The 18,302-nt window shown below is 42.8% G+C and overlaps 1 protein-coding gene across 4 annotated transcripts in view; it reads right to left on the bottom strand.

Moving 5' to 3' along the window:
- Positions 1 to 7,996: 7,996 nt before the first annotated feature.
- The window catches only part of LOC116390714 (solute carrier family 12 member 9), a 52,011-nt gene continuing 41,705 nt past the window's right edge, over positions 7,997 to 18,302 (bottom strand). For all 4 annotated transcript variants that reach the window (XM_031860658.1, XM_031860660.1, XM_031860659.1 and 1 more), the window contains 3 exons: positions 13,903 to 14,077; positions 11,955 to 12,101; positions 7,997 to 10,648 (listed from right to left, as the gene is read on the bottom strand). In XM_031860658.1, the coding sequence (XP_031716518.1) occupies positions 9,681 to 10,648; positions 11,955 to 12,101; positions 13,903 to 14,077 (1,290 nt within the window). In that variant the 3' untranslated portion in view covers positions 7,997 to 9,680. The remainder of the gene's footprint in view (positions 10,649 to 11,954; positions 12,102 to 13,902; positions 14,078 to 18,302) is intronic.

The following is an 18,302-nucleotide window of genomic DNA, read 5'->3' as shown; positions in this document are numbered from 1 at the left end:
GTAAAATACTTAGTTAGGTTTAGGAAAAGATCGTGAAATACTTAGTTAGGTTTAGTAAAAGATCGTAAAATACTTAGTTAGGTTCAGGAAAAGATCGTGAAATACTTAGTTAGGTTCAGGAAAAGATTGTGAAATACTTAGTTAGGTTTAGTAAAAGATCGTAAAATACTTGGTTAGGTTCAGGAAAAGATTGTGAAATACTTAGTTAGGTTTAGGAAAATATCGTGAAATACTTAGTTAGGTTTAGGAAAAGATCGTCATTTGGGTCAAAATAACTGCATAAGGGCCGAGATCGGTGTTTGTTGGTGCCCTTTGTGTGCTTTTTTGGTCTTTTTACTTCCTTGTTCATGATTAAGTGGATAATATATGAAAGTATTTATTGAGATATCTACAAATGTGCATTATTTCATATTTTTTGTCGGTATACGAATGCTGGATGAGACCAGCCTGATAAATGGAGTGTAGATGGCTGGCAAAAGGCTTCTAAATCTTCCAAGTCACGGTCTCATTTGTTTATTTTTTCAACTTAATGCAAGAAAATCAATAGAGCAATGATTTTTTGATGTCAAATCGCTACACGTAGCTCCGTTTATAAAAGGCAAAGCATGGCAGAACAAAAGAAGATAAGAAATGAGAGCAAATCTGGAGATTAATTTTGGGTTGTAAATGAGGGGACAAGGAGCGGCGGGGCAGCTCGGTGGATGAATGGGGGAGCGGCTGAGAGGAAAACAGATGTTAAAACGAGTGTGACAGAGAGGAGGGCTGCTGCAGGTTGGCCAACTCACACACGGTGAGTTTACACAGCCGGTTTCAGGTACGTGGAACTCATGCAGAACCTGCAAGGCGATGGCACCGATTCATTCCCACAACTCGGGGACACGCCGGCCTCTCACAATGGTCCTGAATACAATCGACAAGGACACACACACTCGATATCTCTTGAGTTCAACCTCAGAGAGCATTCCCGCGATTACAGGTACATGTGAACCAAAGGCCACAAATAAAGTGGAATGAGACCTTTCTGTGTCATTATACCCGGAGCGGTGGAGATGCACTCCCTTTCTGTAGAGCTGCAGTGGCCTCGGGAACATTTAGTCTCATCTGCCAAACAAACAATGCGAGCAAAACGCTGCCAAGTCACACGGTGTGACAGTAAATGGAAAAATGTAATGACTCTCAGCCATCTTTATGCACCTCATCCCGGTCCAACCCGTGTGTGGAGAATGCGGATGAGTGCGGATGTGGGCACTGCAGCGGAGGTCAGACATGAAACGGAATCAGCAAAGGAGGAGCGCTCGTCCACCTGTGGCTCCGTCGGCATATTTTCACCGTACATATTCAAAAGCATGACGGGGAGGCTCAACACCAGCGCAGTGTGACTCACACACACACACACACTGCTGACACTATCAACATGTTAATTTGAGTGTGTGTGTGCATGCTTTGTAGATAGCATTGTTTGTCATGAGACCCTTTAATAAAGATTAGTAAAGAGAGAGCCTGTCACCTCAGTTTCAGCTGCTCTCTAATGGCTCCCAGGATCTTTTTACGGTTCTTTTACTTGTTTTTAAAGTTCGTAATATTTTGTGAACGGCCTACGACTTCACAAGTAGTAGTAGTAGTAGTACTAATTGTAGTATTTGTAATTAAATTTAATTAATTTTAACTTAATATATTTTGATTTGATTTAATTATTTTCATTTGACTATTTATCTCATTCTTACTGGTCTGTTTTTAATTTCACGTATATATTTCAGCATCTACTGTCTTTTTATTGTCTATCTGCCCCGATCGATATGTTGCCTTTTCTATTCTTTTATAGAGCACTTTGAGCTACATCAATAAATAATGTATTATCAGTAATAAATGTATCTGCTGTGAGCTGAAACAAACGAGCCGCCCAACAGACAGACTGAGAGCATCCATCACAGAGCCAATTTAATAACGGACGGATAACAAAACTAACAAAGTACATCTCTCTGTTTGCAACTCTGATTCCTACAAACTACATATTCTACTCGTTTATTTTGAGGGAAAATTTAGTTTTTTTGTGCCACTCAAATCGTAGGCGGGGTGTTGAGGTGGGTTGTCTCTTTGGTTAAGATCAGGGAAGTATTGTGTTTTTAACAGCTGTGAGGCTCGATCATTCGGTTCACCTCGCTCCATAAAATGTAGTTTATTCACGGTCAAGATTTGAATTTGTCCAATAAAGCAGATGACGTTTCCATCAACGTTTGGTGTACTTTGTGTTGATGCTAATAAGCACATGTTAGCATGCTAACACCCTCTACTTGATAGTGACGAGTGATTCAGATTAAGCCTTTGTTTAAAGAAAAACTCACTTTTAATAAAACAATAACTGCAGGTGTTCTTTTTGCTTCATATTCCTTTGAAAATGCAAACCCATCTCTGTCATGATTTGAATTTTTAGGGTAAAAATAGTCAGAAGCAATTTATGACAAAATGTTTATTCTAAACTATAAACATTTGTATTAAACGATAACAAAATAATAATAATTTGTTATTTTCTTTGGCATTTTTGTCAGATACAGACATGCCATAATGATTGCTGGGCAATATATATGTTGCTGCTGTCCAATATCAAGTCTCTATTTGATCATGTGATGAGACAAAAGTACGATACATACGGTAGGAAGTTCATCTGTGAAACCTGCGTGCTGCTCAAGGTGTTACTTCCCCCATTAAGATGATTTCACAGGACGACTGTGCTGCAGATTACGACTGTGCTCCTCATATCAAACTAATTAATATCACTAAACTCTCTAAGCCCCAAAGCCAATTCCAATTAGTCTCTTCTAGCGGAGGTGTTATTTCATCGGTACAGTTCATGAAACACACATCTAGAGAACTCATCTCTGAAGACGTTCAACAATTCTCTCTTTTATCTTCTAACCTTCCAAAAGGGCCGATAAACACGGCAGTTTTTTTTTTTTTTAAGCTCCTCCCAAAACTCAATTCCGTTATTCAAACAAGTGCTCGCACCACCTGGTGAGCTGTTGGCTGTTTTGAGTTTAAACAGCTTATCCAGTTTCCTGCTTAGACGCAACACAGCAAGACGGGAGCGTCTGTAAACTTAAATCTGCATTTAGAAGAGTGTGTTTCATTTATTAGTTAGACCACCACTTCAGGGCAATACTTTTAAATAGAGGTTTGTAATATCATTGCGCTGGAATAGTGGAGAGACACATCCCTGAACATTCAGCCAGAAACCTGAGCAGATACACGAGGTCACATGACTACATGACACTTTCTCCAACTGTACAAAAGAGTGCGCAGTAGTGAGAGGGTTGCTTGAGCTATGGCGTCGAGGTCCCGTCCACACACACGCGCCCGAGCCAATCAGAAGCTTAGCACGGCCAACAGGTTGTTAGCATGGGACACCTAGCTGCTACGTTAGCGGTTTGGCTGGAAAGACAACAACTAACTCACAACATGTATTCTATTGGTTTCGTTTACTGGGACACGAATTGTTCGTATCTTTGGTGTCGCTTGGAACAACTTTTTTGTCGGGACGACATTACGTCAAAAGGGAAAGTTAGGATTGGGCAACGGAACTACTTAAATATTGGATAAACATCATGGTTGTGCTTCAAATAACTATGTAGATTTATACCACAATATGGTGGTTATGTTTAGGAAACTAAACCACCATAAAACCACAACGCGGGTATCGAACACCGGTCTCGTGGTTGAAGTCCTGCTTGTATCCACCACGAAAAAAAGGATCCTAATCGTCTTCTCATGTCGTTATTTTTGTCCTGAGCAACAGGGAAAAAACCCAGACAATTTGTCTATTTGCCAACGCAGAAGTGTCTTAAAACCTGCATTCTCTCTAGTGTCCACCAGGGGGCGACTCCTCTGGTTGTATAGAAGTCTATGAGAAAATGACTCTACTTCTCTCTTGATTTATTACCTCAGTAAACATTGTAAACATGAGTTTATGGTCTCAATCTCTAGTTTCAAGTCTTCTTCAATACAGCATGATGTTCATTTAGTACATTATGGTCCATTTAGAGTCAAACAGACCATAAAGCAGGGGATGCTTTAGGGCGGGGCTTACAGTGATTGACAGGTCGCTGCCACAGCGTTGTCAGGTCTGGGAGTTGTCCGTGTTTTTGTCTTACAACTTAAACCCCTTCATGAAAGTTAATTGTAACATTTTGGTCGCCAAAATAAATTATCTTATTATTGTCTTATCAAGCGTCCGGTTCTATTTAGCTCCACCCTCTTTTGTCTTCTCCTGGTTGCAAAAAAAGATGGCGACGGCCAAAACGCTGAACCCAAGGCTTCAAAACGGCCGTCCACAAACCAACGAGTGACATCACTGTGACTAAGTCCACTTCTTATATAGTCTGTGGTTTAAACAGCGAGATGCATCAGTCAACATTGCTGCGATAACGTGATGAATTTCAACATATTAACAAACGTTTAACGTCTTTGAGATGCCAGATCTGATCCTGTTTAAGAGTCAATAACTCAGAACACATTCTACAAGATAAAAACCAAACACAATGTCGGCCTCTTGGATTGTGAGTCTGCTGCACACAGACACGCTGAACGTCACCGTCACTGTTAACACAGAGTCTGCAGAGTCGATCTCACACTTCACTGATGAACCAGAGAAAGATTCAGAGGAACATTTGGCTTCGTAATGAAAGAAGTTTTGTGTAGAAGTTTTAGAAATAGACTTATACATACTGATAAATTAATGGAGAACAATTTGATCACGGTTGGTGAACACAGGTAACAGAGGAAGGACTTTTAATTAAAGGGGAAGTTGCATAAACTTCCAGATCACATAGTTGAGATCATCTGTAATGGATCTCTGACGCTCTTTGGCCAACAGGTGGTTTCATGAGCTTGTGAACCTTCTGAGAGACAGTTTGCTGGAAAGCTTCGATGCCTCATGAAGATTCATCTCCACCAAACGCAGACAAAAACAGACAGAGAGATATCTGGTCACTGGTTTTATGGGGAAACTTCCAGTTACAAGACGGGCAAAGGGTCAAAACTGTGAAAGGAGCGAGAGGAAAAGAGCTCATTAAATACCTGCAGGGCTGATGAGCAAAGTGGGAACAGGTGTGTCGACGGGTGGGGCTCCCAGGTGATCTCCAGGCATCTGGTGGATGGATGGAAAATGGCAACGAAGGGGGCAGCGATAAGGGCCAGATCCCAGTGTGACCCCTAAAGCCTCAACCCTGAACCATGACGTCACCTGTTACATGGTTAAAGTGCGAGAGACTGTGAGGGCTTGAAATAGTGTAAATACGAATGGGACAGCGCCACTGGCAACCCCGTGTTTATCATCACAATGCTATGAATTGTGGGTAATTCTTTTGGGACTCATGGAAAGTGTTCACAAAGGGCTCACAATGTCTGCGAGAGAGAGAAAGACCTCAAACACTGGATGATTTTAACGATGTGACAGAACTACACCTGTGAGAGTGGAGATTGGTGTCACGACGAGATGATGCCACAAGGAAATTACATTTTGTTTTTGACTGTATGACAACTTTTCTAACCATTATTTTTATTCTTTTACCCATAAAATAAAACTTCAGCTGTCCACAGCCAGAGAAGAGCAGAAGAGGTTACTTCATTATTATAGCGTCAGACTTGTAGACACGTTTGTATGTTACCTACCAGATACACTGTCATACGCTGTATGTATCTGGGAGAACAACTTCTGGTGTTAGAGGTATAATGTCTTGTTAACAGCCCCAAATGTTCTTTAGGAGGTGAAGCTCTGAACGTGGTCATACCTGTAGAGCTAGTGGAAATTCATTGCTTGTATTATTTTGGCAAAACAATGTCTTCACTTCCAAAGTATTTGCCTGCAAAACCCACAGCGGATGTTTTTTATAATGCATGTTAGGTCGAAGTGGCTGAGCATCACACACACACACACACACACACACACACACACACACACACACACACACACACACACACACACACACACAGCAGACGTGCAATCACATCAGCGCTTCAGACGCTTCGGCCGAGTACGACTGGTGTTTAATCAACGTGTTGTTCAGCGGTCGGAAGTCCTGTGATCTGAATGTGCACTCAGGAAAAGCCAGAGGTCTGTTTGGCCTCCTGAAGAAAATGTACAACCGCCAAACTAGTGATGGAATCTGTGTGTCGGTGTGACCTAATGCTACTTGACAGCCCGACCGTCCTCTGCCTCCGATCCACCTGATGACTCTGAGCGCCATGGAGCGTTAAGTGGACCAGAAAGATGCAGATGAAATGGAAAGTGTGGTAGAAAATTATAAGTGATGAAGTGTGTGTGTGTGTGTGAGTGAGTGCGTGTCCCGGTGGCGAGCCCGGTGGTCAGGACTGTGACACACGGTGGAAGTGACAAGGTAGCGACAAGTTTCCTCTGATCAGGGTTTGCAGACTTGACAGAGTTTTTAGACTCGGAGGCACTCAGCCCCGATGGTCTCCATCTTTGATTTTTGACACACACACACACACACACTTTGGAAAACCCCTGCGGGTGGGTGGTTCTCCTCCTCCCTTTCCTGTCACCATTTCTTCTTCTTTTTTTTGTAGCCTGAACCTTTTTTTTTTTTTGTTTTAACAAGCTTTGAATGCAAACATGTAGCTCTGAAGTGTTTTAGATTAATTGGTGTCGAATATAAACGCGTAGGACGAGTTCTGCATGTGGTGTTCATGAATGTAGTTTCTCATATTCAAACATAATAATTCTTGAAGTGATTATTCAAAAATGAGCAGATTTAGCTGATTATCACCTCCTGTTTGGTACACAATCAAATCTTATTCCACTCCACCTAAATGAAGTATTCAGGCTGATGTTGCAAATACAATAAATTAATTTGACTGTTTGAATGACAAAACCTCATCATATCAGCTTCAACTAAATATCTTGTGAACACGCTTATTAAAAGTGTTTATCTATTCAAACCAGAGTTCTTTTTAGTTTAGAGGGTATACGATTCATATTTATTCTCATTATTATCGACCCATGATCGTCCTCGTTGACAGTATTTTGTCAAGTTTAAAAGAGGTAAAAATAAAACACCAAAGTGTGATTTACATTTTGTACAAACTTGTCATTTGCAAGTGTTGATTGCAAATGACAAGTTTAAGTGAATTCAAACTTTTGAAATATTGCAAAAAGGAAATGGGGGGGATTATGTGCGTTTCCATCGACTGGATCGAAGCGAACAAACTGAGCCAGCATTTGTCACCACTGAGACTAATTCATCTTCATAGAAGTAATAAAAAATAAACAGGAACATACAAACATTAGAGAACCTCGTCCTGAACCTATTGTTCAGACTCTCTCTCTCTCTCTCTCTCACACACACACACACACACACACACACACACCAACTCCTCTCCTCTCGGGGTCTTCCTCTCGGTGATGAATGTAAGCTTCCCTCCTGAGCAGATATCGATGGTTATTTGGGCTTATTCCTTCCAATCTGTTGTTCACCTCACAGTGGAAATGGAATCCATTTCTGCCCGGTGACTGTAGCACGAGGTCATTTGGCTGGCTGGCAGCCACTGGTCCTCTCTGTCCTATAGCTGCACAGCTATCTCACCCCCATTTCCTAAAGTTTACCTCGAACAAACAAGTGCAGCAGACACCCTCAGCTCTGAGACTCACAAACTCTCCTTCAGCTGAAATGAAACAAAGTGCAGAGCACCGAGCGCTTCTTCAGTCTGATCCGGCTTTTCACAAACAATCTCTGGAGGAAGTAGAAGAAAAAGAAAGAGACACGGAATACAAACTTTTTTATTATTTTCAGTCATATCAGTTTCCATCTCGTAAAGCATAGATATATATATATATATATATATATGTTTGTGATTTCAACAGGAAATCAAACACCCAACATTTCATCACTCCAAGAAATGCACTTTTTATTTTTTGCACTGTGAAATCCAGGACGACGATTGGAAGAAATGTAGTGTGTCAACGGGTTGTTGAGGAGCGTAGTGATCAAATCAAATAAAAGCTCCACACGTAAACATGGAACCAGCCTTTCCTTCAGACACGGAGCTCAGATTGTCAGGGCGCTTCTTCAGCGGAGAGAATCGGAGACGTTTGTTATAATAAACCTGCAACATCGACCTCACGCTTCATCTCCACTGCGTGAGTCGACTCTGCTCGTGTTTGGATGCCGGCTTCTGTTTCTATTATTTCTAAGCTGATCATCAAAGCGTGAAACTGCCGGGACGTTTATCTTTAACGCCTCGCGCCTATCGTACCGCATACCTTTTTTTTTTGCAGGCTGACATTTAAAAAAAAAAATCTGTGTTGAGAGAATAGAAAATAAAATAAAAACTTGCAGCTATTTAAAAAATGGAGGTTTGTGCAGGATGTCCCGCACTCTTTGACCAATCGGTGGTCTGCAGTGTCTAAGTAGCCGGCACTATTAGCAAATTTAACAAAAGAAGAACCATAAAAGTTGAGTAAAGCCGTGCAAACACGGCCTCAGAGGTTACAGATTGCATCACGGAATAAAATTACTAATTTGCCACAAAATGCTATTTAAAGCTTAAAGTGAGACTATGTAACTTTTAACAGAAGAACACAGTCTCACACTGTGCACAGAGCTTCTCTCAGTTAATAAAGCCTAATGTGGTCTGGTATGACCAGCAGCTTCACCAAGCTATTGTTAGCTGATGTTAGCATCTGTTGACATCGCTGAGTCAGCTCTTTACGGACTCCTCTTTGTGTTGCTGGTAAACTATGTTGTTGGCTTCACTTTAAACATTTTGTGTAAAGGCAAATATTACAATGAACTCAGGCAGTTCATCACTGAGGCTGGTGTCACGAGTGAGTAAAAACTATTCTAAAGCACCTAAAATACATGATGTGTATAATCAGTTATTGGCACTGTAAACATGTTTAAGGAGTTTTTTGCAGAGCTTGCAGTTTGGTCCAGGAAGAAGAAAGAAAAGTGCATTTGGGGGAAAAATAAAAGCAAAACGGAACGTCTTCCTGAGATCCCACATGAAATCATGTTTGGAGTGAAACGTCTTGAGACTTCTATAGTAGCACCGTCGTTGTTATTGTTTTACCCAAAGCTCCTAAAATGGTAAAAAGCAGATTTCCTGCAGACGACTGCTCCGAGGTGTAACGCAGTCCAACTTTCTGTCAACGATGTAACGCATCCAAACTTTAGCTCTCTAAATAGCGAGGCACTTCTCTTTTTGGTCTGGAGGCGTATGGAATTGTCATTTTAAGGAGTTTGAGCCGCAGCACACCGAGAAAACAACTCATGAGAGGAACAAAAGGGGGGTAAATTAAAAACAATTCTTATGCAACGTGAGTTTCTACCTCAAGACAAAACTGAGAAACTACTTCTTTACTACAAAGCTCAAACAACGAAGAATAAACTTTTAACTATCAATATTCATATTCAGGTTTGGAATGTATCGGGAATTAGTCCGCTGTCTCTATCGAAGACACGGACGAGGGAGTAAATTTACCCCGGTGGGTGTGAACATTTGATACTGCTGGTCGTACATGTCTGAAAAAACTTAACTTACATACATTCAATCAGCCTGATCATTCTGATTGTTTTATGATTAAACTAGTGAAGGCTGAACTTCAGAAGTTTGATGGTAACACCAGTCAGTGGTCCACAAACCTTCACCGAGATCCTCCTGCTGACTCTTCAGAGGTCGGTGGTGATGACGGGCGTGACCCCGTGGATGAGCAGCGTGGGGCCCAGGTCCCGAGTCAGCAGCTCCAGCTGGTCTAAGTAGGTGGTGTAGCGGCGGGTGTCAGCCGGCGGGCGGGGCAAGTACAGGAACCGCACGGCGGGAGCGGGCCGGGCCGAGTCCAGGATCAGCTTGTTGACGGCTGACAGGTAGTTGTCCGAGAGGCGCGTGGCATTGCTCGGGAAGCTGTTGACGTAGTTGTCGTCGTTCTCCTCCTCGTGCTCGTCTGCTCTCTGTTTCTCCTCTTCCTCGTCGGTGGTGGTGTTGTCGGGGGATTGCGGCGGTGGCTTCTTGCCCCACTCGCCCTGGCGCTGCCAGTGGAGCGCCACCTGCTGGTCCCAGGGCACCGAGTACACCTGAGCTTTGATCCGCAGCTCCTTCAGCAGCTGGCCCAGCTTCTCCTCCGAGGCCCTCACGCTCCGTCCTTCCTCCACGCACAGGAAGAGGCGGAGCGTCGCCCGGCGCCACGCCCTCACCATGTTGAGGATGCATGCCAGCTGCAGCAGGAACAGCGAGCAGGTGTCCACGTAGCTGCAGCTGTCCGGGCGCAGCAGGTTGACGGGCCAGACGTCCACGTACACTGCAGAGGAGGAGGAGGGTGGCGAGAGGACCCGGGCTCGGTCAAAGCCGTTGAAGTATCGGGCGAGCACCACGTTCTTCAGCATCTTCATGGCGTCGGCGATGATCGCTACGTACTCTCGGGGTCCCAGGACCTTCCCGTCACCAAACTCGCCACAATCCTGCCGGTCGCTGGACCCCCGCAGGGAGGAGAAGAGGAAGAGAGGGGGCTGCGGTTCGGTCTCCTGCAGGGAGTCCGAGGGATCTGTGGACTGAGCGGTGGAGAGAGACGGATCAATCAGCTTGTCCTTTGGAAGACAGTCATCATAGAAACCCAGGACGAGGATGTTGGGACGCATCCCACCTGAACAGCGAGGAAGGAGGAGAAAAACAACATGAGGGGAAAGAATGAGAACATTTATAGCAATCTAATAGCAAACAGTCTTTTATCATTTGCATTTATTTCTTGATTTGTTCAGTGAAGTATCGAGGTTCTATCAGATGAAGTGGAAGTAAGAGACGGATGTGAAGAAGACGGTGAATGTGAGAACTGGAGGGAAGCCAAAGAGAGATAAGACAAGAGAGTGGACTCAGTTACACCTGAGTGACAACTCTCTGCAAGGCAGGACGACAGCAAATAACAAGGAAGGAACTAGAGAGACAAATCTCTTTTTACTTTTCAGAGCGGGTGCTACTGAAGAGGAGAGCGTGCTCAAACATTAGTGTAGTGCTAAAACCAAGACTAAAACTACACTGAGAATACATGATCTAGAAAGGAAAAATGTACTTTTTAAAAGCGTGTGCTTGTAAGGGCTGAACATTTGAAACATCTGAAATAGTTTTAATGTCTTAACATGTTGAGTCTTTTGAAATGCCTTCGTATGGCAACGCTAAAGGTTGAACGTATTTAAGGACATAATATTGTACCTGAAGTTTCAAGCACTGAAAGCAATTGAAGTGGTTGAATTACTGAAAGAAGTTTGAACGGCAGTGCAAATTAAAACCCTGAGAGGATGTGTAGTTTCAGGTGAATGAAGATAAAGTGTGTTTAAGAAGATACTGTAAGAAATGTAAGTGGCACTTTAATTAAAATGCAGTTAGAATGAAAGTGCCAAACGAGTTAAAGTTTAAGTGTAAACGCTTCATTTAAGTCGAGCTCTAATTGAAGCGCTGAAAGAAATTCAAATGTATGTTAGAATGGAAGTGAACGACAGACAGCTGGATCAGCTGAAAGCAACTGAAGTGAAAATTGAAGTGCTGAAAGGAATTGAACTTTAAGTGTCAGCACTGAATGAAGTTGAAGTGTCAGTTTCATTGTAAGCAATAAAATAAATTGAAGTGGCAGCTGAAACCAAATGACTGATGCAAGTTAAAATGGAGGTGATGATAGTTTCAGTTGAAGAGTAAAGACTGAATGAAGTTGAAGTGGAAGTTGCAGTGACAAGACTTCTTTTTTTCCAGTTAAACCAAAAGTAAAATTCCTGCCTGACATTCCAACAACAAAACAATGTAACCAGTTATTGTAGTTTGTCAACATTACAATTAGAAAAATCACATAAAATACTTTAATCATAAAATGAGTACGAATCAGCTTTCAGATATCAGTGTCAGCTTTCCAATGTCCTTGTTGACCAACTGGGACATTTGGTGGTGATGACGGTGACACTGACCTAGTCCAGAGATGAAGAGCAGATGCTGGACCCCGTGACGCACAGAATCGGCCAACGTCAAGTTGACAAAAGACTTGATGTTTAGATGGTCCACCAGCGACAACCAGGAGTCGTACTGGGACTGCAGGGGGTCCGATGGTAAAGTGTCTGGGAGGGTGGAAAAAAAACAACAGAAAAGGTATGAGGCGAGAGACGAAGCTGACAGTTCATTGGATGTCTTTGGGGCTTCAGAGAAGGCCGAAAAACACAAGATATACAAGTGAATTGAGAGAGTGGAGTCGTCGGCGTGAAAGAGCTGGAATCAAAGGCACAGCGTGAGAGAGGAAGACAAGATGCAACGAGAGAGAAAGATGCAAGCACAGATGACAGCGTGGACGGAATGTGAGACGGAGAGGAAGATACAGGGAAGCACAAAGAGGCAGCCAGGTGATCAATCACCCCCACCAACATCAATATGCATGAAGAGAGCAATCCAGAGGCCACATCTAGAGTCTCATACACAATTCCAGTGATCATTTGAGCTGTGTTCAGATCTCTACAGACTCCTAAGTCTTGTTTGAATTCAGCTTTAATTCAAACGGCTGCTAGACAACTTAAAACACATTTGAAGTACTTGGGAGTCCTCAACAACAAAGCCCTCTTCACTGTAGTTATGTGAATGAATCACTCCTTCATATTTCTCAGGACCGAGTGCATCATCAGTACTCAAGGGCTCTTCAGTGACTAATGAACATATCACTTCTTCACTGCGAAACACTCGAGAGGATTTGGATTCTGAAGACCCCGTTCAGGGCCAGTCCCCCGTCTGCCATCAACACATAATGAAACCCACCAACAAAAATCCTCAAAAGACAATCAGTGACCCTCGCTCCTTTAAAACTCTAGTGTGCCTCTGCAGAAAACAGAAAGGAGACGCCTCCGGAGGATTGTGTGTGCGATTACTTCCTCCCTGAAAACAAGAAGCGCAGCAGACGAGCCGATGTCACGGAGGAAGGTCTGAATGCTAAAACGGTCCATTAAATGATGCGCTGCTCACCGTGACACAGGAAGGCTTTCTGCTAATTCATACACTTACATATTTTAAAAAGAGCTCACGGATATTTTTGAGCCGATCCTTAATGAAAAACACTTTAGTAAAGTGGCAGTATTACTACAGTGACAGTAGTACAACAATCTGCTATTCAAAAGTCAGCAGTAGTGTCGACAGGCAAGTCAAACAAGCTTTTAGTTTCTGTCATTGCCGCCTCTAAATATCATAATAATGTTAAATTATCCAAAAAACTACATCCCATCACCATCGCTGATTTGTTTGCTCATAATTAATAGTCGCCGTGTCACGCTGAGCCGGATTAGATGATGAAACGGTGCAGAAGGAAACTTTCAAGTGCTCCTGATGATCTGATGTTGTCACGCCGGAAAACTTTGAGAAGTCAACACTGTGTGGTTTCCTGATTGTTCGCAGGAGATAGGAACAGATTTATGAAAGAGTCCGCTCCATCGGGACCGTAGGGTGTTCAAAGACGACTATTCGACATTCACAGCATTAACAGAGCCGTGAACAACTATCTGAGACAGTGGAGAAATGTTCAGCAGAGAGTGAAGTCACTCTTCCTCCGCTTGTGCTTTGGATTTTTTGCATGTTGGTGCATTCAAGTCCTGGTTTGTGTGTATACTTAATACGGCAGTTAGCGCCGATACCCGACCGATGGCGTTTACCCTCCGGTTACCCTCTCAGGTTAGCTCTGCCTGCACTGTTGCCGTTGTCTGCGCTGCTAGCACCGTTCGCTGCTAGCCGCCGGCTCAGTCATTGCCACATTGAAAGCCGTATGGAGGCAATCCCTCGATCGTAGATTTGCTCTGAATTCCGTGTAGAGCTATTTTAAGTAAGTATAATATAACAGCAAAGCCGAATACAATCAGAGACTTAACGGCGGGTCCGTGTCCTTACTGAGATCTCCAAGCTGGACGTGTCCCAACACGTAGAGGCCGCTCTTCTTGATGTCGTTGATGAATTTGATGAGGCCCACACTGCTGCGAGGGTTGGAGACCATCAGCAGGACCTGAGGCCTCCAGAACTTCACGTGGTCCTTCCTCACGTCCAGCATCAGCAGGTACTTGCGGACCTATAGGAGACGAGAGAATCGGGATGAGGGTTATTAATGACAAGTGTGTTTATTTTCACCCTCATTTAACACTTTGGTCCAAACCAGATCCAGATTCAGGCTCAGAACTTAATTCCACTTTATTTACATGAAACTAACTACAAGACATTTTTTTCTGGAGGCGATGTAACTTTCACACATTTAGTTTTTGGTTGCAAAAAGAAGTCTGGTTGTATAGAAGTCTATGAGAAAATGCCTCTACTTCTCTCTTGATTTATTACCTCAGTAAACATTGTAAACATGAGTTTATGGTCTCAATCTCTAGTTTCAAGTCTTCTTCAATACAGCATGATGTTCATTTAGTACATTATGGTCCATTTAGAGTCAAACAGACCATAAAGCAGGGGATGCTTTAGGGGCGGGGCTACACAGTGATTGACAGGTCACTACCACGGCATCAGTCAGCATTGATGCACTAAAAGACCCTCTAAAGCAGTGGTTCCAAACCTTTTTATGTCAAGCTCCCCTTTGATGATATAGGAACATTGTAATGACAGTTTTCCAATTTATTTTTAAAAAACTCAAGGTGCTTGTCCACATGGTGGGTTTCCAAGTGTTTTTTCAATTTAGTGGGCTTCATACTGTCTGCTGCCAGCACACTGGGGTCTCTCTTCTTGGCCGACCATCGTGCTTCTAAAGCCCAGCGACAGATATGCCTCGTTATATTTTCTTGCTTTTACCTGTTTTTGTGCCCAAATATGGTAATTGTTTCCTCCAAAAAGCTAAAATGGCGACAACCAAATTGCCAAACTTAAGGCTTTAAAAAACATAGTCCACAGAACAATGGGTGACGGAATGGTGACGAGCTCCACTTCTTTTATACAGTCTGTGGTTAGAACGAACTTTGAACTTCAGCATTTAGTTTGGATTTGAAAATCTACAATTCCATCACGAGTTCATCTGATAATGTGATACGATTATAAGCTTCAAAACAGCTACTAGATGGAACTGAAGACAATCATCACAATGAACATAGTTTATTATTCAGATAGTATGTTCATGTAGATTTCTACAACATATTGCTAATCTTAGCTTGTTTACATCCGGTCTTATTTTCTCCCTTATACATTTGTTTTTCTCGTATTATTTCACTAAACCGTGTCCCAATATGTATGTGATTTATAATGCCCAGATTTGTATCCCCAATTTATTTGGGATTAAAGGCAAATGCAAAAAAAAAATAAAAAATCCCCAAAAGCTCCCACGAGACGGATCTGTCCGCGTCAGAGGTGTGGACGGGATCAGAGTGATTTCAGTTACTGGAACGAGCTGCCAACTAATTCAGTTCAGCAAATGAGTTGCAAAGATGTAAAGAAGAAATGGCACAAACTTCATCTAACGAACTCAGGGTTTCTGCTGCTACAGCCTCACATAGCTTATGGTGATTCATGTTAGCAGACTTCATATACTATACTTTATATATATATATATAGTGCTGTTTAACTGACTTCATGATACTTTATTTGTGTTGCTGCAAACAATAAAAGTACATCGGCCTAGCAATGCCTCACTAAGAGACAGCTGTACCAATGTCACCACAGCTGGGACCGGTAGCGTGTGCTACTAAACCTTATGTTGGTTAAAACCACTGTGATCTTATTGTCAGAGTCATTAAAACGACACATGAATCTATACAGATATGCATGTATAGCAAATGTCAGGTATATGAATCACAATGTTCAAGATATTGCACGTAATGTCCCGTTGTTGCACATTAAGTGCATGTCCCGTAAGAAGTTGATCAAATACTGAAATCCTATTTCATCAGCATCAACAACATCAAACGAACGGAGCAGAACAGAGCAGTGATGGAGGCTGGAGACACCTCCTGGCTCTGTGTGTGTGCGCCTCCATCTCATATGTATGCATGTGCTGCTGTACTGTAGCTGCACAGATTTATCTCATGTAGAGACAAATTACATCTCTAATCAGCATCCAATTAGGATGTGAGACTGAGGCAGGGACCAAATGGACTGTGTGTGTATATATACAGTATATATATATATATTTGTGTGCAGATGTGAGCATGTGTATATATATATATATGCATGTGTACATGTGCCAATCAAACTGTTATTGGTAAATGAAATAGACCCAGCTGTGGTTGGTTGCCTCTGAGTGAATGCTTGGATGCTAGTGCGTATTGCTTTGTATTGCGACGCACACTGTACAACAATGATCATTAGCATTCTTGATAAGGGGCCATCAAGGTACCATTGAGGAAATGTAACAAAGTGGAACCAAACACGCACTCGTAACAAGGCAGGGATCATTCCATTGGTCAAAACTACACCGGGCATTCTACTGGTTGGGATATTTTGCACGAAAGAATCAGAGAGCAGAGCAGAAATCTGAGAGCAGACATTTCTCGAGTAAAGTGCAGGATATCTGTGTGCAAGCATCAGCATATCTGAGTGCAAGCATACAGAAGAAATCCAAGTGCAAGCAGGTGCTTTTTGAGTGCAACGGCAGGACCGCGCTCTTGAATAAAGATAGGAAGAAAAAGCTCCATAAAGTGACACTGCGTTACAAGAAAGGTGGTTAAGAAATTCATCTCTGATGTGTGAACAGCTGGGAGGTGATGTGAAGGACTACAACTTTACTGCTGTCAACCAATCGCATCAGAATCAGAGCAGGTGGGGTGGGGTGGGAGGAAGTGGAACCTAAAGCACAAGCCAATTAAAGAAGTAGGCCTCTTCTGGTTTAGAGAATCACCCCTGAAATGGAAGCACGTCATTTGAGAACGACTAAGAATACTTCAAAATGACTTTCATTTGAAAACTCCTTGAGGTCGCGTGTGACAGACTCGAGGTAATGATGTGAAATTGTAGGAAGAAATGACACTCTTCTTGTGCTGCAGCTCCACTTAGGGATTGTATTTCTGAAAACAACCAGAAATAATGTGAATTGCGAGAGCGGCTGCCTGAAGCGGTGTGTGTCTACGCAGCCATCAATCAGAGACATGAAGACACAACCATTTGCAACAGTATTACCGTCATAATCACCACAACTGTTTTCATGCTCCCGTCCGGTAATTGTCAAAAACAAGAACAAAAAAAACACCGAGGCCCCAGAGGCAAAGTCCAACTGCCTCCACTCATCTAATCATCTGTCTCTCTTTATCTCTCCGTTTCCCCCTGTCTTGTCATCCATCAGACTATCATCATTTCTCTGTCACTTCAGTCTCATCCATCACTTAGTCTCTCAATCTCTCCCTCCCATGATACCATCAGCGGTTCTTGCCTCAGTTTGTCTTTTTCTTCACTCTCTTTCTGCTCCTAAACACCGTCTTCAGCCGCCTGCTATCTCCCACTGTGTGTTTTGTTGTTGTTGTTGTTGTTTGTTGCGAGCTGTTGTTGTCTACCGTCCCTGCTTCAACGTCACCCAGTTGGCGTCCTGCCACCCGTGGCCACCGGATGGAGGGTGCATGTGTGCGATATGAACATGCACACGCTTCTTCTCCCGTTAGGTCTATTAGTGGAATCGTTTAAATCGGACTGGGCTCCGTGCCAGGGGCTTTACAGAAAGGAGGCACATTGGGAAAATTAGTAAGAAATGTGTTAAGACATGCATTTAAAGCCCTGCTTATTGGCAATAACGATCTGTTCATTATAAATGGTTAAATTGTTTATTTAGTTAGTTAGTCATTTGTTAATTCAGCGTAATTAACAAATGCCAAATAAACAACTTTAAATGCTGTAATATGATGATGAATACAACATGCTACGGGTAACTCCAAGTGGCTTAGAGCCGTGGACAGATTATAAGACGATGGGCCTCTGGACACAGACTTGTAAAAGTCTTACTACAAAAGGAGTAAGACACCCAGACTGCAAGAGACACAAAACAATAAAGCGTTTTGTGGTCTCCGACCATGTTAACAGTCACTTCACACAAACGCTGTGCTTCAGGGGCCCCTGGTCATGAACCAGCAGACTTTATATAGACAGGTTTAAAACCTCGAGTTCAGCATTTTGGCCGAAGCCATCTTGTTTTTTTTGCACACAGAAGTGACAAAAGAGGGTGGAGCTAAGTACAACCGACCGCTGAACAACACGATCAAAATATTTAAATTACTTTTATTAAGGTTGTTAGAAGAAAACACGAACAACTCCAAGAGTGGACAACACCGTGGTAGAAACCTGTCAATCACCGTGTAGCCCCGCCCTAAAGCATCCCCTGCTTT

The sequence above is a fragment of the Anarrhichthys ocellatus genome, unplaced genomic scaffold (genome assembly GCF_004355925.1).
Source record: "Anarrhichthys ocellatus isolate YVR2014 unplaced genomic scaffold, GSC_Weel_1.0 scaffold24, whole genome shotgun sequence".
Taxonomy (NCBI): domain Eukaryota; kingdom Metazoa; phylum Chordata; class Actinopteri; order Perciformes; family Anarhichadidae; genus Anarrhichthys; species Anarrhichthys ocellatus.
The sequence above is the reverse complement of the archived record's forward strand: the minus strand, read 5'-3'. Positions and strand labels throughout refer to the sequence as shown.